This window comes from Rana temporaria, chromosome 6 (genome assembly GCF_905171775.1).
Source record: "Rana temporaria chromosome 6, aRanTem1.1, whole genome shotgun sequence".
Taxonomy (NCBI): domain Eukaryota; kingdom Metazoa; phylum Chordata; class Amphibia; order Anura; family Ranidae; genus Rana; species Rana temporaria.
In genome coordinates, this window is record NC_053494.1 from 213674637 (window position 1) to 213697586 (window position 22950).

The 22950-nt window shown below is 47.1% G+C and overlaps 1 protein-coding gene across 1 annotated transcript in view; it reads left to right on the plus strand.

Moving 5' to 3' along the window:
- CNTNAP5 (contactin associated protein family member 5) overlaps nucleotides 1-22950 on the plus strand; it is a 373233-nt gene that overhangs the window by 224601 nt on the left and 125682 nt on the right. The window contains exons 13-14 of the mRNA XM_040358233.1: nucleotides 13993-14143; nucleotides 22202-22329. Coding sequence (XP_040214167.1) covers nucleotides 13993-14143; nucleotides 22202-22329 — 279 coding nt within the window. The remainder of the gene's footprint in view (nucleotides 1-13992; nucleotides 14144-22201; nucleotides 22330-22950) is intronic.

Here is a 22950-nt window from a genome sequence, read left to right on the forward strand (position 1 = left end):
CCAAGTTTTTTCAGCACATTTTTTTGTGCTGAAAATGCCCCCCCCCCCCCCCCCCCCGGCTTATACTCGAGTCACCTTTTTGCACCTGATCTCCCGGAAATTTGGGGACCCGGTAGCGGCCGGCACACATATAGCCCCACTCTTCCTCTATAAGTGTGCAAAGTTTGTTGTCCGGGGGACCTAAGGCCGGGGAGCACTTTCATAGACTCCCATGTTAAACTGTAATTTCTCCAGTGACTTTGGGGACTGGCCGGCCGTAGGTCCCCTGGACCCGGAACTTGGCACGCATGTAGCCCCATTTCTCCTCTACAAGGGTGCAAAGTTTGTTGTCTGGGGGACCTACGGCTGGGGTGCCCTTCCATAGACTCCCATGTTAAACGTCAGTCTAGTCATGGACACAGTGAGGCATGGACACAGTGAGGCACAGTGAGGCATGGACACACCAAGGCAGTGCCGATCCTGACCTCCCTGGGGCCCTAAGCAAAATGACATGTCACATTAAAAATGAGAAGCGGGGGGGGGGGGGCGCTGACAACAGTGACATGTCACATTAAAGAAAGTTGAGAAGCGGGGGGAGGGGGTGTTCTGCTGTCGGAAATGACATCTTACATTAAATTGAGAAGTGGGGGGTGCTGACTTCTTACCTCTTCTCCCATGCAGCCAGCGAGTTGAGAAGGGCGAAAATGACTTCTCACCAGGCGGGGCCTCTAGTAATTTGGGGGGCCCTTCGCAGCTTTGCGGGGCCCTAAGCGCCTTGCATAGTGAGCCTATGGGGCGGATCGGCCCTGGGCACAGTGAGGCATGGACACAGTGAGGCATGGGCACAGTGAGGCATGGACACAGTGAGGTATGGGCACAGTGAGACATGGGTACAGTGAGGCATGGACACAGTGAGGCATGGGCACAGTGAGGCATGGGCACAGTGAGGCATGGGCACAGTGAGGCATTGGCACAGTGAGGCATGGACACAGTGAGGCATGGACACAGTGAGGCATGCACATGGGACAGTGAGGCATGGGCACAGTGAGGCATGGGCACAGTGAGGCATGGACACAGTGAGGCATGGACACAGTGAGGCATGCACATGGGCACAGTGAGGCATGGGCACAGTGAGGCATGGACACAGTGAGGCATGGGCACAGTGAGGCATGGGCACAGTGAGGCATGGGCACAGTGAGGCATGCACATGGGCACAGTGAGGCACGGGCACAGTGAGGCATGGGCACAGTGAGGCATGGACACAGTCAGGCAAAGTGAGGCACAGTGAGGCATGCAGATGGACACCCTAGGCTTATACTCGAGTCAATAAGTTTCCCCAGTTTTTTGTGGTAAAATTAGGTGCCTCGACTTATATTCGGGTCGGCTTATACTCGAGTATATATGGTACTTTATATATATATAAATTAGATAGATAGAGAGATAGACAGATAGATACATAGATAGATAGATAGATAGAGCCAGATTCACGTAGAATTTCAGCGGCGTAACGTGTCATAGATACGTTACACCGCCGCAAGTTTTCATCGCAAGTGCCTGATTCACCAAGCACTTGCGATGAACACCGACGCCGGCGGCCTCCCGCGCAAGGCGGGCCAATTCAAATGGGAGTGTGCCATTTAAATTAGGCGCGCTCCCGCCCCGGACCTACTGCGCATGCTCCGTTCCGTAATTCCCGTCGTGCTTTGCGCGCCGTGACGTCATTTTTTCGAACGGCGACGCGCGTAGCGTAATTTCGTATTCCCGAGCGGCTTACGCAAACGACGTTATTTTAAAAATTTCGAAGCGGGAACGACGGCCATACTTTATACAGCTATACGATTGCTGCGTAAAGTTAAGGCACTAAAAAAAAACGACTAACTTTGCGACGGGAAACTAGACTAGCGGCGACGAAAATCCGTCGGGAATCGTCGTAACTCCTAATTTGCATACCCGACGCTGGTTTACGACGCAAACTCCCCCCAGCGGCGGCCGCGGTACTGCATCCTAAGATCCGACAGTGTAAAACAATTACACCTGTCGGATCTTCAGGCTATCTATGCGTAACTGGTTCTATGAATCAGCCGCATAGATAGAAACAGAGATACGACGGCGTATCAGGAGAAACGCCGTCGTATCTCTTTGGTGAATCTGGCCCATAGAGATATATAATAGTATCATTTTTTTTCTCACTTACTCAATTATAAAATCATGTAAATCCTAACTGTCCTGGTTGTTTATAAACGGGTATGTTATAATTTGTATAAAAGCCGTATTTGTATTTTATCAGAAAATATTTTCCCTTTAAATCATTTTATATCAAATTATCAGTAGTGAGCAGCATCCAAGTTCCCCCTGTAAAGAAATCCCAGCCGCCTCCCTGTAATGAGACGCCGCAGTCGCTGGAAGCCGTCTTGTAATAAAGTTAAATTTAGTGAAGATTTTCATGCCATGCTTTGAAATAAGAAGTCTGAACCTCCCGCTGTTTCCTTTTAATCAGCTCTGGTATTATAATGATTAGACTAGTGAAAGCAATCCGTCTCCACATTTAACGGGGGGCAGGGGGGTGGGGGATTTTATATAAGAAATAAAGTTCTGTTTGGTATTCCTGAGTCCTGAGGATTTTACAATGCAAATGATTATTCTGGTTTGGGCTCAGCAAGAGCTGAATTACCGAAAGAAGAAGTACGAGTCTCTGGGAAGGGCAAGGGCAAGTTTATAAAACTTTTTTTTTTGTGCTATATAAAATAAATCTGACCACCAGTGCCGGGTCAAGGTCATCAAGCGCCCAGGGCAAAAATGCTAAACAGCAGCCCCCTTTGCCTTAGGGTCAGGGTGCCAACCATTGCCGACCCTCCTGCCCACCCCTTGTCCCGGCCCTGCTGACCACCAGCCTTCCCTTCGGTCTTGCACAGCGGTACCGGCTCCTCTCCTGGACCAGAACGGCTTACGCTGATTTCACTGCACCCTGCGAGCTTCTCACAATGTGCATCAGAAGCTGCAGCAAGTCAGATGGAGCCCCGCCTCATTTCCTGGCTAGAGAACTTCCAACATCATCCCTTTCTTCCACCGCCCCTTTCATTCATTGGGTTTCGGTTCTTTATATCACGGAGGCCCAGGATCACATGTGGGCGTTACTTAGGGGGCGGTCTACATGCACAGGGCCGATCCTAGGGTCACAGACGCCTAGGTGCAGAAATATTTCTGGCGCCCCCACATGGGCGTGGTCATCTTACCAACCCCTCCCCTTTACAATTGTTTCTATGGCAATGACAGAGATGCTCGACTAACACGGACAAAGAGAACACATTAGGCACGGACCGCCCTCCCCAGCGACATCACTGCATGGCTGGTCTCTCTCCACACAGAGACAGCCGTTGCTTCGCTCTCCTCCTCTGACAGGAGGAGGGAGGGGGGACGGGCTTGGGCAGGAAACACAGTGGTGGCGGTGGTGACCGGCAGAGAGAGCCGCCTCTGAACACGGACAAGGAGAGGAGGAGGACAAGGAGAAGGAGAGAGGGGAGCACTCCGGTGCTTCAGAGCTCCCACCTTTGTGGCGCCTGGGTGCACTGCACCCCATGTACCTGCCTAGGATCAGCCCTGTGCATGCAAATACAGCCTGCCTAGGAACTCCCACTTCTCCAGGCTGATACTCACTTAAAGCGTAGTTCCACTCAAAAATGGAATGTAACTTCCGCTTTTCGGAATCCTCCCCACCTCCGGTGTCACATTTGGCACCTTTCAGGGGAGGAGGAAGCAGATACAGAAGGGTTTCTAGGCGGGTGTGGGGGGTGCAGGCCGCACCCGGGTGACACCCGCCAGAGGGGTGACACCTGTGGGTAGCAGCACCCACACCGCCCGCTGCCCTGATTAGCTGTGCCTCGGCTCGCGCAGGTGTGTACCTCAGCAGCATGGAACGAAGACACCTCCTCTCTGTTTACACCCACAGAGCTATGACTAAGCACTGAAGCTACAGTGCGAAACGCGTAAGCTTTTGTTCCAATTTTTGCTGTGGCATGTTTATTTTGTGATCTATTTTAATAAAAGGAACATTTTCGGAGTGCGGCTGTCCAAGTTCCCTTCGTATTTTTTGCAGAAGGAAGAGCCTGCGCTCAAGGGACACACGGTTTGTGTATCTCTGTCAGCGCTGTTCTAAAGTATGTAAGGGGGTGCCTATACTGCTGGGGGGGGGTCTGTACTGAGGGGGTGGTCTGTAATGCTGGGGGGTCTGCACTAGGGGGGGTCTGTAATGCTTGGGGGGTCTGCACTAGGGGGGTGTCTGTAGTTAGGGGGGTCTGCACTGAGGGTGGTGTCTGTACTGAGGGGGGTCTGCACTAGGGGGGGTGTCTGTACTGAGGGGGGTCTGTAATGCTTGGGGGGTCTGCACTAGGGGGTGTCTGTAGTTAGGGGGGTCTGCACTGCTAGGGGGTGTCTGTACTGAGGGATGTCTGCACTGAGGGGGGTGTCTGTACTGAGGGGGGTCTGCACTGAGGGGGGGTGTCTGTACTGAGGGGGGACTATAGTTGGTGGTGGGTGACACCATTTTTTTCGCACCGGGTGACACCAACCCTAGTGATGCCACTGAGCAGATACCTATCTAATACAGGTATTTGCTCCCATTTCCGAGCATAGGTCGCTGCGGCAACCTAAGCCATGTCCTGCTCCTTCTCCGCCCCTGCTGTCTTCTGGGACACACACAGGTCCCAAAAGACAGCAGGCACCAGTGGGATCGCGCAGCGCGTCTTGCGCATGCACAGTAGGGAACAGCTTTTAGCCGCATCGGTTGTTATCCCTGAAAAGCCGATCGCCCGCTCTAAAAAACGGTATAATGCCTGCAGCGCATATCACCCCGGTATAACCCCCTGAAAGTCAAGACGGCATATCTGCGTATGTTTGGCAGGAAGGGGTTATTATTATTTTGTTTTTTTACTTAAAATATTAATGTCGTTTAGTAATCTTACACTGTATTTATTTATGTGAAATGTCGTTACTAGCAATAGCAAGAAATTGTTACCGAACTCCTCGGCCAGTTTCACCATGCTGTCATTTTTTTTTAACAAACCTAATAAGCGTAAAATGTAATTTTATTTTATATACAATTTTCCATCCGCCCTCCAATATAAAAGTAAAGACTCGCCAAGACATCGCTACGCTCCGCTTGGAAATCTGTTTTAGTCGGTCGGTGATTTTAGTTGACAGATCTTCTCAGGACGACGGTTTAATATTTGTTTTATAAGGACGAATATTTTTGCAGATATAAAAATGGAGATTTATAAACTCGGAGGCTCCGGCAGGAACAATATAAAGCGGCATTGTTTATACTCTTTCTGCAGAGAGGAGACTCAGCAATTTTGCAGAATATATTATCTGGGTATGGGAGTGCAGGACTGGAATACGATGCTGTTATTCAAGATTTCACTACTGGATTTGGATTTTGGGCCTATGACTCTGAAATCGAACTGTAGCTCTTTAGTATTCAACATTTGGTCTTGTGGGCCATGTTAGTGGCACCCTTTTGGTCTTGTGGGCCATGCTAGTGGCACCCTTTTGGTCTTGTGGGCCATGTTACTGGCACCCTTTTGGTCTTATGGGCCATGTTACTGGCACCCTTTTGGTCTTATGGGCCATGTTACTGGTTATTGCGCAACACATGCTGTAATAGATTAATTGATTTCCTGACACAATTTCTCAGGGTGAAACCCATTCTGCCATTTGTTTCAAATTAATATGGTGAGCCAGTGCAATCCATAGACAAAACAGACCACATCTCACCTTTCCAGCTTCCCAGCAAGAGGAAGTCACTAGAGCCTGCTGGCTCTTTTATTAAAACCACAGAATCACAAATACTTGCATTTGATTGGTTCACATTATACGTACACACCCACTCCATCCTCCCCTCACCCACCCCCTTGTGATGTCTGTAGCACATGCCACACACATTCCAAAGTCCAGGAGCAAAGGGCAAGGAATGGAAGTCCTTATTTGGAAGAAATCTTCTGGTCAGATGAAGACAGGAAGAGGGGGGGGGGTTGAATTCCACTTTAGAATGCAGTAGAAAGGAGGGGCTGGAGAATCAGGAGTGATTGAGGGGGGGGGGGGGGGTGGAGCTGCTTTCAATAATCCTTCGTATTTTTAATGCTGAGTTCATTACTTTTAAAACTTAATTTCATATCTGATATAAAATCCTCAAGGAAAATAAGCAGTATTGATCATTCCCATACATACATATGCATAATGCGTATAAAAACATATAAACAGTATAAGGAATATAGGAAAGAGAAACATTTCAGTGATTCTAATCGTAACAAAAAATACAATTTTCATTTTAGCACGTCCATCACAATGCGAACTGCATTGCCTCTGTGCGCTTAGTATGCATTCCCTGAGCGAACTTTTTGATCTCAGAAGAGAGGGTTTGATCTTTCTTCTGAAGGCCAAGTGGTTCACCTCCATTCCGATGGTGGTTGGTAGAGCGTTCCACAGTCTAGGTCCTTGGATTGCAAATCTTCTTTCTCCTTTGGACTTGTATCTGGCTTTGGGTATCTGGAGTAGATTTTGGTTGGTGGATCGCAGAATGCCATTGGGTTTGTGGGTTTTTATTTTTTCGCATTTTTAGTGGCACCCTTTGGTCTTGTGGGCCATGTTGGTGGCACCCTTTTGGTCTTGTGGGCCATGTTAGTGGCACCCTTTTGGTCTTGTGGGCCATGTTAGTGGCACCCTTTGGTCTTGTGGGCCATGTTAGTGGCACCCTTTGGTGTTGTGGGCCATGTTAGTGGCACCCTTTGGTCTTGTGGGCCATGTTAGTGGCACCCTTTGGTCTTGTGGGCCATGTTAGGATGGGGCCTTGCTGGGGGCCATGCTAGGCTTGAAGCGCTTCACCCTTGTTTCCACTGTGCTTCGTCACATGACCTTACAGGGCGCAAGCAAGGAGGAACATCACTGTTCTCAGCTGTGCCACTCTTCAGTGGAGGATTATCTCATAATACATGGCGATCTCTATGTTTAATGTAATTCTGTGGCCAACAAGCGGATTTCTAGGCTTAGGTACCTGGGACACATTTCTTGGGTTTCCTCCTTGGTGTGTTGGATCAGCAAGTGCAGTTCTCTTCTATTTGAGAGTTTGATGCAGCCAGTACCGGGAGAGATTTGTCCAGCACCCAGGGCAAGGATGCAAAACTGTGCCCCATCCCTATGTCCATTCTCTGTCTCCTTGCTCCGCTGTGTTTAGGACAGCTACCCTCTTGCCCACCCCTTGTTCCGGCCCTGAATGCACATTTACCACTTCAATACCGGGCACTTTCACCCCTTCTTTCCCAGGCCAATTTTCAGCTTTCAGCGCTCTCGCACTTTCAATGACAATTGCGCAGTCATGCATTGCTGTACCCAAATGAAATTTTTATCATTTTGTTTGCACAAATAGAGCTTTCTTTTGGTGGTATTTATTCTGGACTATGTTTCTTATTTTTTGCAGTATGAGCAAAAAAAGAGCAAAAAAATTTGGAAAAAAAAAAACATTTTCTTCTTTCTAGTTTTAAAGAAATCCAATAAAATCTAATTTTGTCATAAATTGAAGCCAAAATGTATTCTGCTACATGTCTTTGATAAAGAAAAAATCCAGTGATTGGACACAGCCATCATGTGATCAGGAGGGCCAATCACAGAGCCCTCCTGCCGATTGGAGATGTGCCGTGTCCGGGTGACACGAGCGCACCGGGATCGCGCGGGATCCCGCTCCTTCTGAGGGACATCCCTGAATGTCCATATATGGGGCAATGTGTTTAGATTAGAGAGAAAAGAAATAGAAAAGGAGAGAAGAAAGATAAGAGAGGGAGAAAGGAAAAAAAAAATATTTGAAAAAGAGGAAAAAGAAGAGAAAAAGGAAACGAAAAGGAAAAAAGAAAAGCTTTAACAAGAAAAAGCACAGAAATAGAAGAATAGAAAAAGAGAACAGGCCATAACGGACTGCTTACCTGTGAAATACACTAACATGTGTGGAATGACCTATAAGGCTAGTGAGAATTGCTTGTGGGCAACTGGTATAAAGCCTGTGGAACAGTCAGGGGGATCCTCAATGTTAATATGTCTCCACTATTGATAGATTAAGGTTCCCAGCAGATATCTATTGAGAAGCACATAATGGAACTTGTTGGCAGGAATCACCTCACCCTTCATGATCCAAATTTTATTTAATTTTTTCTTGAAAAGCCTATGGCGTGCAAAACACACCCAAAAACTCCACCCGATGCCAAAAAAATGTGCACACACATCAAGAGTGAAACACAAAAACGTGCAACGGGTGCTACGTCAATTCCTCCATAACGAAGGACCTGACCATCTGGCGTTAGGCTCCAGATGGGAACTAAGGTACTCGCATGGTCCGAGCAGCCGAAGCCGACACGGACCCCATTCTTTGGGGGGTCTGCCGAAACAGAACCCACCCAAGTACTCGGTGGGGCTCCCCCGAAGGGAGACCCCATGAGAGCAGGCGAACTAAGCCAGAAGGCCATGTCCACCCACTCCCAAGACGTTCGGGGCTGGCCCGAGGACCGGCACCCTACTAATCGCACTGTGACAAACGTGACCCCAAACAAAAAAATACATAAAAGTGACAACACAGGGGTAAATAAAAAGAAAGTGGGGGAGAAGAAAGATGAGGGAGAGTGAAAGTTACCATCGTGCAATACAATGGCTGGCCCTCTGGCCAGGAAACAAAAATTCCTCTGGTCCCAGCCAAAAGGCCCGGCCCTAGAGGCAGGTGTAAAAAAAAGTGTGATATGGTGAAGTGACCACGGTGGCAAACAGCAAAAGTGCTGGGAGAACACTAGTGCAAGTATGGCACCCCTGAACTGCCACTCCACGGGCACATTCACCATAGGCTTTTCTCACAACCCTGACCAACAGCCCGGAGTGTCACAGCCCCCTTCCCTACCAGGAAGGAACGAGAGCTCCGGAAGCTCAGGGAGAGAGAGACTATAAGCTCCCCCCGTCGCCTCTTTCGCTCCCTACCTAATTATACTCGGGAGGTACTAGCCAAGATCCTGACCCCCCCTTAACAGTAGGGTGGGGTCGATGTTCCCTCTCCGAGAAACTGGCAAGGTTAGGAACTGCATCAAATCCAGACCAGAAGGCCAGGGACCCGACCCTTCAGCTTCGGCCGCATGTTTTTCCGTCCAAATCAGAAGGCTTTCACCTCCACGCCAGCAGGTTCTGCATCTGCCACCGCCATCCCTTTCCACCTCGCCGTGTAGTAAGGACGGTTAGCATAGCGCCCCCTCCTGGCAACTGATAAGAACAGATACTACACTTGATCTTGTCCGATGGAGCATACACACAGTCGGATTGTCCGATCAAACACGTCCGTCCGTACAAGTGTTGTCAAAAAGTCAGATCGTGTGTATGGGCCTTTAGAGGGCCAGATGCCTTCATGCTGCCTCGATCCCTGCCACCGAGCGAAAAAAAAGCCTCTTGGACACATTTCCATGGGGTTTCTTCTTGGTGAACCAGGACAAGAAGTGCACTTCACCAGCATGTAGGAGTTCTTCCCCGACATAGCTTCAGCTATGCAGGAGAACCTACATAACAATAAAGTGCCTGAACTGTACAAACCACAGAGGCAGATCAGTTCAGAACTGAGAGAAGTTCTCCCAAGCTCCTTCTTGGCTTTGACATGTGATACGACACATGGGCAAAGCATAAGGGGTTGCAGGGGTCACAATCGCAACCCCAAATTCTATCTCTTTAAGCCCACGCTGCACCGAAATTGGGGGGCCCATGATGGCACTGAGAGTGATAGATACACAGAGGAGGCAATCTGCCTCCTACCTACTTGATGTCTGTTTACCTGCACTGTCATTATTGTAGAGGCCCCAGAGCATTACTTTGCCCAGGGGCCCATGATGCTATTAAGATGGCCCTGACCCCACCCCTAGCTCCAGGGGGCCCCTGCAGTTTCTCTGTCATATTATCATATCCTCCACAAAGTCCAGCTTCGATCTACCTAAGGGCCCCACAGCCATGCTCTAGTACTGGGCTTCCACTTTGCCTTCCACTGTCCACACCCCTCCCTTCTCATTGGCTGGGGACAAGCTGTGAGCCATTGCCTGAATAGAGAGGAGCACAGGGGCCAGGTCAACATTTGCATCGGGGCCCACAAGCTTCAAGCTACGCCTCTGATACGAAACACACCTGTGGGAAAGCCTAGGAGGACTTCTTCTTACCTGGGTGCCACTCTGTTTTTAAGGCCTGCAAAAAAAATCTTGGGTGGGGGAGTTTTATTAGGGGGTTTGTTTTGATTTTGGTGGGGGGGCTATTACAGGTGTGTATGCTGTATCATTGCTCTGGTTTTGGGGGCGGGGGTTGCAGAATGCAACCATGATTCATGTTACACCCTAAACATGGGTATTGCTTGAAGCACGCTATGAAAGGTGGACTATGCCTTTAAAAAGGTTGTGATCTTTTTTTTTGGAACAAAAATCAAATATCTAATGTGAATTTGCTGAGTTATGGGAATCTAATTTAAGGTAAATGAAAGGCTAGAAATCGGGTTGTTTTATTTATTTATTTTTTCATGTTAATTAGTCACTGAATTAATTAGTCTTGATTGTGTTCTCACAAAGTGCTTCTTAAGAAGCAAGACATCACAGGGAGCTTAGCCTGCAGTGCTCTATGGGAAACATAGGCTCTTAAGTCCCATTGGAAGAAATTATTATTTGCGCTAATCGTATAAAAAAATAAAAGTTGTGAATGACTCGGGTTTATTTAACCACTTAAGGACCCGCTCATGTAGATGTACGTCATTTTATTTAAAGATGGATATCTCGGTAACGGCAGCTGCTGCTGCCACAACCGGGATATTCATCTTTCCAGTGAGCGGTCCTTTCAACGATAACCGTGGTCTCCGCGGAGGATTCGCCACGAGATCACAGTTTTCGGCGGCGGGAGAGGGCCCCCCTCCCGCCGCTTACCGGAGCCGTCGGCAGCGGCGGAGGTGATCGGGTCCTCTCTCCTGCTCGGCTGGGATACGAGTGAGGGCAAGATGGCCCCCACCCGTCTCCATAGCATAGCAGGGCGGAAGCGACGTCAAAACGTCACTTCCGCCCATGCTTCTTAAAGCAATATTTTCTTGTTGTCATTTTTTCAAATGACAATTTTTTTTTTTTTTTTGCATTTTAGTGTAAATATGAGATGTGAGGTCTTTTTGACCCCAGATCTCATATTTAAGAGGACCTGTCATGCTTTTTACAAGGATGTTTACATTCCTTGGAAAAAAGAAATGTTCCTGGACTGCCGACCTCTGATTTATTGAAACAAAATGAACAAAGGATAAAATCCAAAGCTGTATAACATCCAAAAATTCATGCAACACTGCAATCAATGGTAGAAAGTGGACATAGGGGACAAAAAAGCTAACATGTTTCACATCATGGATAGATGCTTAGTCATCTATCCATTCCTTGTAATAGGAATAAAAGTGATCCATTTTTATTTTTTTTGTGTAAAAATTAATAAAATAAATAAAAATAAATAAGAAAAAAAATGTTTTTAAAGTGCCCCGTCCCGACGAGCTCGCGCGCAGAAGCGAACACATACGTGAGTAGCGCCCGCATATGAAATCGGTGTTCAAACCACACAAGTGAGACATCACTGCGATCGTTAGAGTGAGAGCAATAATTCTAGCTCTAGACCTTCTCTGTAGCTCAAAAGATGCAACCTATAGAATTTTTTAAACGTCGCCTATGGAGATTTTTAAGGGTAAAAGTTTGACGCCATTCCACGAGCGGGCACCATTTTAAAGCGTGACATGTTGGGTATAATTTTACTCGGCGGAACATTATCTTTCACAATATATAAAAAAAATTGGGCCAACTTTACTGTTGTCTTATTTTTTAATACAAAAAAGTGATTTTTTTCCAAAAAAAGTGCGCTTGTAAGACCGCTGCGCAAATACGGTGTGACAAAAAGTATTGAAATGACCGCCATTTTATTCTCTAGGGTGTTAGAAAAAAATATATATAATGTTTGGGGGTTTTAAGTAATTTTCTAGCAAAAAAAATGTTTTAATCTTGTAAACGCCAAATCTGAAAAACAGGCTTAGTTTAGATAAAAATTTCCTGGAACAATTGTAGATTGGGATTCAGGATCGACCAATCCTCGAGGGCCTTCAGCTGAGATAATGCTGGCAAATGCCTTGGAAATGATCTGGCCGCCATTGGATAGCAAATGAAATACAAATATTTCAAGGATTCTCCTGCGATGTAATAATTTCATGAAGTGTGTGTGTTTGGGGGGGGGGGGGGGGGTTTACATTTTTGTGGCCCTTTTTTAGTATTGTATATACTCGAGTATAAGCCAAGTTTTTCAGCAAATTTGGCTTATAATCGAGTAATCTTTTGCGCCTGACCTTCCGGACTTTGGGGACCCGGTACTGACCGTCCGTAGGTCCCCTGGACCCCAAACTTGGCACACATGTAGCCCCACTCTTCCTCTTACAACCCCTTTAAACTCTGCAGAGCTAATTGGAGGGAAGGGACACCCCACCCCCCATTCATATAGGAACAGAGCTGAGGCTGTCTATTACAGGCTGTGTGCTGGAGCTCCCTCCCCTGTCACCTTTTTTCTCTCGGTGTCAAGAAAACTTGTCGGAAGTGATTAATGCAAAGAGCAGAGGAAGGAGGCAGCAGACAGACATGACACTAATAGGTAGATTCACACACATTGGCCTAACTTTAGGACGGCCTAGCCTAGCCTGTTTAGGCTACACCGCTGTAAATTAGTTAGGCTAGTAGTGATTTTCAATCTACTTACCTGCTAATCTACGGCGGCGTAGCCTAAAACGAGCGGGCATAAGGGCGCCTAATTCAAATTGCTTGGAGGGGGGCGTGTTGTATGGAAATGAGGCTTGACCTCACGTTTTTTGACGTTTTTTTACACTGCGCATGCGCCGGGCGACTACATTTCCCAGTGCGCATTGCGGCTAAGTACGCCGTGCGGGCCTATTGATTTAGACGTGGACGTAAACGACGTAACTCCCGATTCACGGACAACTTGCGCAAAGGACGTAAAAAATTCGAACCTCGCGGCGGAAACGGCGGCCATACTTTAACATTACTAGTCCACTAGAGCATAGCTCTAACTTTAGGCGGCCTATCCCTTACGGAAACGACGTAATTCGATGACGTAGGCCTGGCGTACGTTCGTGAATCGGCGTATCCCCTCATTTACATATTCTACGCCGGCCGCAATGGAAGCGCCACCTAGCGGCCATCCGAAAAATTGCAAGCTAAGATAGAACGGCGCAAGCCAGCCTATCTTAGCTTTGTTTAAGTGTATCTCTGTTTGAGCATACGCTTAAACAAACGCCGGCGTAGATTCAGAGTAAGGTCGGCTTATCTACTGATAAGCCGGCCTAACTCTTTGTGAATCTACCTAATAGTGCTCTGTATTGAGACAAATACACACTATAGGGGGATATGCTTTGTTTGTATTTCATGTCTAAGGTTTACAACCACATTAAAGTGATTGTAAATTCAGAAGGCTTTTTATCTTAATGTATTCTATTCATTAGGAGTAAAGCCTTCTGTGTGTAGCAGCCCCCCTAATACTTACCTGAGCCCCATCTCTGTCCAGCAAGGTCCACAAGTATTTCAGCCATCTGAGATTCTCCTTCCTGATTGGCTGAGACATGGCAGCGGCGCCATTGGCGCCCGCTGCTGTCAATCAAAGTCATCTAGCCAATCGGGGGAGAGAGGGGAAGGGCAGCTGCTTGCTATGGGCGGCACTCAACAGGAGGGAGAGGTCGGGAGCAGCGGAGAGGGACCTGAGAAGAGAAGGATCGGGGCTGCTCTGTGCAAATTTGAAGCAACAGAGGAGGTGAGAATAACTTTATTATTTTTTATAGGGGGAAAATAAATAAAAAACACAAGACTTTACAATCACTGTAAATGTGAGTTATAATCAATTAATGTGTCAGTTGGATTTTTTGTCAGACATTTTACCACCAGTCTTGTTTGATGGCAGGTGGAAACCCATACACGTGGTGGATTGGAAGAGGTAACGAGAGACACACCTACTGGGGCGGGTCCCTGCCTGGGCAGTGCGCCTGCGGGATGGAGGAGAGCTGCATCGATATGAGATATTACTGCAACTGTGACGCCGACAGACAAGACTGGTAAGACAAAGATTATGAATGATGCAATATATTCACCCCTAGAGCCCCCCGGTGCTCTCCAGCCCCCCCCCCCCCGATGTCCACTTCTGTTCTTTCTGCCCCCCAGTGCTCTCTGCTCCCATCCTGCTCTTTGTCCCCCCGGTGCTCCCCAGCCCCCCCCCCCCCGTGATGTCCACTCCTGTTCTTTCTGCCCCCCAGTGCTCTCTGCTCCCAACCTGCTCTTTGTCCCCCCCCCCCAGTGCTCTCCAGCCCCCCTATGCTGTCCACCCCTGTTCTTTCTTGCTCCCTCAGTGCTCTCTGCTCCCACCCTGCTCTTTGTCCCCCCCAGTGCTCTCCTTCCCCCCCATTCTGTCCACCCTGTTCTTTTTGGCTCCCCCAGTGCTCTCTGCTTCCACCCTGCTCTTTGTCCCCCTGGTGCTCTCCAGCCCCCCCCCCCCCGTGATGTCCACTCCTGTTCTTTCTGCCCCCCAGTGCTCTCTGCTCCCAACCTGCTCTTTGTCCCCCCCCCCAGTGCTCTCCAGCCCCCCTATGCTGTCCACCCCTGTTCTTTCTTGCTCCCTCAGTGCTCTCTGCTCCCACCCTGCTCTTTGTCCCCCCCAGTGCTCTCCTTCCCCCCCATTCTGTCCACCCTGTTCTTTTTGGCTCCCCCAGTGCTCTCTGCTTCCACCCTGCTCTTTGTCCCCCTGGTGCTCTCCAGCCCCCCCCCCTGTGATGTCCACTCCTGTTCTTTCTGCCCCCAGTGCTCTCTGCTCCCAACCTGCTCTTTGTCCCCCCCCCCAGTGCTCTCCAGCCCCCCTATGCTGTCCACTCCTGTTCTTTCTTGCTCCCTCAGTGCTCTCTGCTCCCACCCTGCTCTTTGTCCCCCCCCCCAGTGCTCTCCAGCCCCCCTGTCCTGTCCACACTGGTTCTTTCTGACTCCCCCAGTGCTCTCTTCTCCCACCCTGCTGTCCACCCCTGTTCTTTCTGGCTTCCCCAGTGCTCTCTGCTCACCCCTGCTCTTTGTCCCCCCCCAGTGTTCTCCATTCCCCCCATGCTCTCCACCCCTGTTCTTTCTCCCCCCTAGTGCTCTCCAGCTCTCCCCGTCACTCTTCAGCCCCCACCCCTGTTCTCTCCACTCCCCCCAGTGCTCTCCATTCCCAAAAGTGAATTTGAGCCCCCTGTGCTCCCCAGCCCTGTTCTTTCAGGCCCCCCCCCCCCGGTGATCTCAAACTCCACCCATCGCTCTCTAGCCCCCAAGTGCTCTCCACCCCTGTTCACTGGAGGTGATGAATGGACTTTAAAAATGTTGCCAATCTGGCGGCCGGCATCTAAAGATATACGCAGTAAAGGATAGGTGGTCCAATCATTTGCCACTTTGTAAATATTTCCTTTTGAAATATTTACATTTTTAGGCCCGGATTCAGAAAGAATGGCGTAACTTTCGGCAGGCGTAGCACATCTCATATACGCTACGCCGCCGTAACTTAGACAGGCGAGTACCATATTCAGAAAGAACTTGCGCCCTAATGCCGCGTACACACCATCACTTTAAAAACGTCACTTTAATTGACCGTGTGTGGGGGAAAACGTCGTTTTATGTCTTCTAAAAAACGACCAAAAAAAATTGAAGCATGCTTCAATTTTATGTGTCGTTTTTCAAAACGTCAACTTTTACTTCACAGAAATTGACCGTGTGTAGCAAAAACGTCGTTTAAAACGACGTTTTTTCACCCGCGCATGCCCAGAAGCTACTTATGAAGCAAGCTTCAATGGAAAAACGTGGTGAACGTAACCTCGCTTTGCTTGAACATTGTGAGAAAAACGATGGTGTGTAGGCAACTTCGTCTTTGAAAATTGAAGTTTCAAAAACGTAACTTTTTACTTCACAAAAAATGTCGTTTTTTTTCATCACATAAAGTGATGGTGTGTATGCGGCATGAGTTACGGCGGCGTAGCGTAAATGGGCCGGCGTAAGCCCGCCTAATTCAAATTATCAAGGCAGTGGGCGTGTTGTATTACAATGAGCCGTGACCCCATGTAAATGAGTGGCCGATCGAACGGCGCATGCGTGCGCATGCTCAGAGTCACGTCGCAAATACTCCCTAAGATACGTCGGCTCAATGCTTTGTCGAAGTGAACGTAACATACGCCCAGCCCCATTCACGTACGACTTACGCAAACGACGTAAAATACGACGCTGTTCCGACATTTCCAACGTCCATACCTTAACATGACTTACCCCTGCTTTATGAGGGGTAAACTTACGCCGGACCGACGCCTTGCGTAAACGGATAGCTAAATCCGACAGGCGCAAGTACGTTTCTGAATCGGCGTATCGAGGTCATTTGCATATTCGACGCGTAAATCTATGGAAGCGCCCCTAGCGGCCAGCGTAAATATGCACCCAAGATACTACGGCGTAGGAGACTTACGACGGTCGTATCTTGGCCAAATTTAGGCGTAACTGCCTTTATGAATCAGCGCATAGATACGACGGCGCTCATTTGGACTTACGACGGCGTATCTGGAGATACGCCGTCGTAAGTCCTTTCTTAATCCGGGCCTTATATTCTAAGTGTTTTTTTCTGCGTACATATTCCCTTTAAACCCTCTGAACCTCTTTTCATGAAGCCGCCTTTTCAATTTTATTGCTTTTTCTTTGTTTTAAGGTTGCAAAAGCTAATAACCTCGATAATGAAATATTAATTAATTGTGACCACTGACCTGTAGCTTTGAATTAAATCAATGCATACCATCAATACTTATAAGTGATTAATACCGGGAGGCTGAGGAGTACTGAGATATTGGCAGAAGAGACACAGTAGAGACGCACTATTGCATGCAGTAATACATTTGTATCTGTCAGCACTGCGACTTAGAGAGAGAAGGTCTGCAGTGTCCGTGCATATCATTAGACCATCTATATCTACTCTTCCAAGAAAAACAACAAGTAGCTAATTGTAATTGATTGTAATAACCTTTTTAATGGATGATCATATCACAAACTCAAGGCTCGTGGTTATTAGCCTAAAGATAAAGCCTTGAAAGATGATTTACACTGCGCTGAACTTTATTAGGTATTGAAATTGGTTGACTTGACCAATTGGTTGAATTGGTCTCTTGACCAAAATGATTCCAACTCTCCATGGCAAAACTCCAGGGTGTAATTTGATGTGGTCCTTACAATCACCTCTAGCAATGTATCAATAGTAAGGATGAGCCCAACACCCAGGGCCGCCTTAATAGCATCATGGGCCCCTGGGCAAAGTAATGCTCTGGGGCCCATACAATGATGACAGTGCAGGTAAACAGACATGAAGTAGGTAGGAGGCAGACAAACGGAGCTTCCCCTTTTGGGTGGAGCTCCTCATTAACTACATGAACAATCATTCTGTACAGCAAAGAAACTGTGGGATAATACTACATACAATAAAGTAAGAAAGTTGTCCAGTGCATATAATATATCTGCTAGATTAATGCCTCTCCAGCACTATGGCCCCTCTACACCCCAGATATCCCCCCAGCACTCCGACTCCTCTACACCCCAGATTTCCCCCCCAGCACTCTGACCCCTCTACATCCCAGATATCCCCTACATCCCAGATATCCCCCCAGCACTCTGACCCATCTACACCCCAGATATCCCCCCAGCAGCACTCTGACCCCTCTACATCCCAGATATCCCCCCAGCACTCTGACCCCTCTACATCCCTGATATCCCCCCAGCACTCTGACCCATATACACCCCAGATATTCCCCCCAGCAGCACTCTGACCTCTCTACACCCCAGATATCCCACCCAGCAGTCTGACCCCTCTACATCCCTGATACCCCCCCAGCACTCTGACCCCTCTACATCCCTGATATCCCCCCAGCACTCTGACCCCTCTACACCCCAGATATCCCCCCAGCAGCACTCTGACCCCTCTACATCCCTGATATCCCCCCAGCACTCTGACCCATCTACACCCCAGATATCCCCCCCAGCAGCACTCTGACCCCTCTACATCCCAGATATCCACCCAGCACTCTGACCCATCTACACCCCAGATATCCCCCCAGCACTCTGACCCCTCTACATCCCAGATATCCCCCCAGCACTCTGACCCATCTACACCCCAGATATCCCCCCAGCACTCCGACCCCTCTACACCCCAGATATCCCCCACAACACTCTGACCCCTCTACATCCCTGATATTCCCCCAGCACTCTGACCCATCTACACCCCCAGATATCCCCCCCAGCACTCTGACCCCTCTACATTTCAGATATCCCCCCAGCACTCTGACCCCTCTACACCCCAGATATCCCCCCAGCACACTGACCCCTCTACACCCCAGATATCCCCCCAGCACTCTGACCCCCCTACATCCCAGATATCCCCCCAGCACTCTGACCCATCTGATTTCCAGATATCCCCCCAGCATGGGCTCAAGGACTAGCTGCTTTGTGGAAAGGGCAGGGCTTCCCCCCCATGCATCTGGGGCTCCTGGGCAGTGCCCAGGTGTGCCCTCTCATTAAGACAGCCCTGCCAACACCCCCCCGGTTTGGTTCGCACCAGAACTTGCCGAACATGCAAAACATTTGTTCGAACACGCGAACACTGTTAAAGTGTATGCGACACTAACATGAAAAGTGCTAATTTTAAAGGCTTATATGCAAGTTATTGTCATAAAAAGTGTTTGGGGACCCGGGTCCTGCCCCAGGGGAGCAGTGATTTTAATGATGCTTAAAGTAAAACAATAAAAGTGAAATATTCCTTTAAATTTCGTACCTGGGGGGTGTCTATAGTATGCCTGTAAAGTAGCACAATTTTCCCATGTTTAGAACTGTCCCTGCACAAAATGAAATTTCTAAAGAAAAAAAGTAATTTAAAACTACTCGTTACGGCTGTAATGAATTGTTGGGTCCCGGCAATACTGATAAAAGTCTTTGAAAAAAACAGCATGGGTTCCCCCCCCTCCCCCAACCCAGTCCATTACCAGGCCCTTTGGGTCTGGTATGATTATTAAGGGGAACCCCGAACCAAAATTGAAAAAAAAATTGCTTGGGGGTCCCCTCAAATTCCATACCAGGCCCTTCAGGTCTGATATGGATATTAAGGGGAACCATGCGCCATTTTTTTTATTTGGCGTGGGGTTCCCCTTAAAATTCATACCAGACCTGAAAAGTCTGGTATGGATTTTGAGGGGGACCCCTACGCCATTTTTTTTATGATTTTTTTTTTTGTATTGCTGGGTCCCGACAATTCATTACAGTCACGAGTAGTTTTAAATTACTTTTGTGCAGGGACATTTCTAAACACGGGAAAAATATGCTACTTTACAGGCATACTATAGACACCCCACAGGTATGAAATTTTAAAGGAATATTTTATTTTTATTGTCTCACTTTAAGCATTATTAAAATCACTGCTCTCGAAAAAACTGAATTTTTTTAAAACCTTTTTTGGATTGATACATGTCCCCGGGGGCAGGCCCCGGTTCTCCTAAACATATTTTATGACAATAACTTGTTTATAAGCCTTTAAAATTAGCACTTTTGTTTTTTCATGTTAGTGTCCCATAGACTTTAACAGGGTTTTCCGCGGCTTTTGAATTTTCCCCGCACTCAGTATATTGTTAGGTATTTGCCAGAACATCCGAACAACCAAAATTTGGCCCTAACTTATGCTCTGGCCGGACCGTTCACCTATCCCTACTCAATAGCATCTCAACGAAGACGTACGCCTGTCGGATCTAACACAGACGCGCAAAATTTGAAATTACGTGGCGTATCAAGTGATACGCCGGCGTAATTTCTTTGAGGATCTGCCCCTATATGTCCAAAAATAGAAGGTAGAAATCACAACTCCTCTGCAACTGCTTGAAGACCAAAACTCTTGTATTTTATTTTATTTATTTATTTTATGCTGAATAGTTTTTTCCCTCTCAGTAAGTGAGCTTTGCAATTGCTCCATTTGACCTCCCGATACAAAATGACTTTTTTAGATTGTGTGTCACGCTGCGCTGTGAAAGATATCGCCCGCCCACCGACTCTGTGACTTTCCAACCATCTAAGATGTGTGGGTGGTCTCCACGCCTTTCCCTCATAAGAAAAAAACTTCCAGCACACCAACAAGAGCTAAAAAGAAATGAAAACGCTCTTCTCTTCTAAAGACTTCGCACAGGGAGTTCGGGCGGGGGGACGAGGGGACAGGGGGGAAGGGGGAAACGGGGGACGGGGGGGACAACTCTGGTCCTATGAGCTTCTACGGGGAGTGTTCATGAGAAAGGTGCACACGGGAACCCACCCCCTGTACATTCCTTGTAGATCCCACCAATTATTATATCTCCATTATGGATCTTCTGATTACTTGCTGATTATTACTTATTATATAAAGTGATGCCTATATTGTTTTTCAAGGACAGGCACGCCTTTTTTTTTTTTCCGGCAATATTGTTTGAAAAAAAATGTTTTTAACCACTTCAGCCCCCGGACCATTTGACTGGCCAAAGACCAGAGCACTTTTTGCGATTCGGCACTGCGTCGCTTTAACTGACAATTGCGCGGTCGCGCGACGTGGCTCCCAAACAAAATTGGCGTCCTTTTTTTCCCCACAAATAGAGCTTTCTTTTGGTGGTATTTGATCACCTCTGCGGTTTTAATTTTTTTGCTCTGTAAACAAAAAATGAGCGACAATTTTGAAAAAAAAAGCAATATTTTTTACTTTTTGCTATAATAAATATCCCAACTAATTATTTAATTTTTTTTCCTCGGTTTAGGCCGATACGTATTCTTCTACATATTTTTGGTAAAAAAACAAACGCAATAAGCGTTTATTGATTGGTTTGCGCAAAAGTTATAGCGTCTACAAAATAGGGGATCATTTTATGGCATTTTTATTAATATTTTTTTTTTTTTTACTAGTAATGGGGCGATCTGCGATTTTTATCGTGACTGCGACATTATGGCGGACACATCGGACACTTCTGATGCCATTTTGGGACCATTGTTATTTATACAGCGAACAGTGGTTTAAAAATGCGCTGATTACTGTATAAATGACACTGGCAGGGAAGGGGTTAAGTGTGTCCTAGGGAATGTGTTCTAACTGTGGCTCTGGTAGCGAAGGGGTTAAAGGATGTTGAAAAATAGACTTATTGGCAGGATATCCAGGTGAAAATAAAGTAAGAAAGGTCTAAAAAGGAAAACGAATGCAGCCACCACCTCAAATGTTTGGCTGCAACATATTATATTTTTATTTTGGCGTTTAGTATTGCTTTAAGATGAACTGACTTGCATCGGAGAGCTTACTCAGATATTTGATTTACATATCGTTGTGAACTATTTTGTTATTGGACTTAGGGTGAACCTTTCTGCACAGGGGCACCATTTGTATTTACATATTTAATTTATACTGTATTTATCAGCGTATAACACGCACTTTTTTCCCCTTAATATCAGGGGGAAATCGTGGGTGCGCGTTATACGCCGATCCCCGCTTTCTAAAGCGCCGCCGCCGACATATACCGAGTGCGAGAGGAGCCGAGCATGGCCGAGCCCAGCTGAGTGTACCCGAGTGTACTGCAATCGGTATAGGTCGGCTTTCTGAGCGCCGCCGCCTACATATACGGAGTGCAGTACACTCGGGTACACTCGGCTGGGCTCGTTAACCGAGCCCAGGCGTGTGTACCTGAGTGAAATGCACTCGGTATATGGCGGCGACGGCATTAAAAAACAGCGCGGGAGAAGCGGGGAGGACACCACAAGGACACCACGAATGCCGCAGACGGACACCGGACCGGACAAGGCCGCCGATGGACGCCGGGCAACTATAAGTAACTGTATTTGTATTGTATCTGAATTGTTAGTATTTCTTTTTTTTTCTTAGGATTCTAGCTCTAGGTTTGGGGTGCGCGCTATACGCCGGTGCGGGCTATAGGGCGATAAATACGGTATATTTTATTAATAATTCATTCATTATTTCCTTATTTTGCTTATTATTATTATTATTATTATTATTATTATTATTATTGTTATTGTTATTATTATTATTATTATTGTGTATATAATATTGATTTTTTTATGTATTTCAGGACAAATGACACCGGATTTCTAACCTTCAAGGAACATTTGCCGGTCTCTCAAATTTTCATCACTGATACAAACAGATCGGGGTCCGAGGTGGCGTGGAAAATTGGTCCTTTGCGTTGTTATGGAGACAGTAAGTTAATTTTTCTTTTGCAATTGTATTGCAGCTTCCAAATACAGTTGTGATTTTAAAATAGACATGAGACAGACCTGAGCCAATCACATTGAGCAATCCATCAAAAAAAAACATAAATAGGTGTTCTAGACATGTGAGGTCAGTAGATGCAGAGATATAACATGTAAACATGTGCAATTTATTTAGTTCCGAATTCGTTTTTAACGAATTTTGACAAATTAGTTAATTCTGAAATTTACGAATTTTTTAATTTCTGAAATTTCGAATTTCCGAAAATTCTTAATTTTGTAAATTCGTAAATTCAGAATTTCGTAAATTCAGAATTTCGTAAATTCAGAATTTCGAAAATTCAGAATTTGGTAATTTCGAAAATTCAGAATTTCGTAATTTCGAAAATTCAGAATTTCGAAAATTCTGAGTTTCGGAAATTCTGAGTTTCGGAAATTCTGAGTTTCGGAAATTCTGAGGCCCCGTACACACGGCCGAGGAACTCGACGTGCCAAACACATCGAGTTCCTCGGCCAGTTCAGCCCTGAAGCCGCCGAGGACCTCGGCGGGCCGAGAGCTCCCATAGAACAATGAGGAAATAGAGAACATGTTCTCTATTTCCTCGCCGAG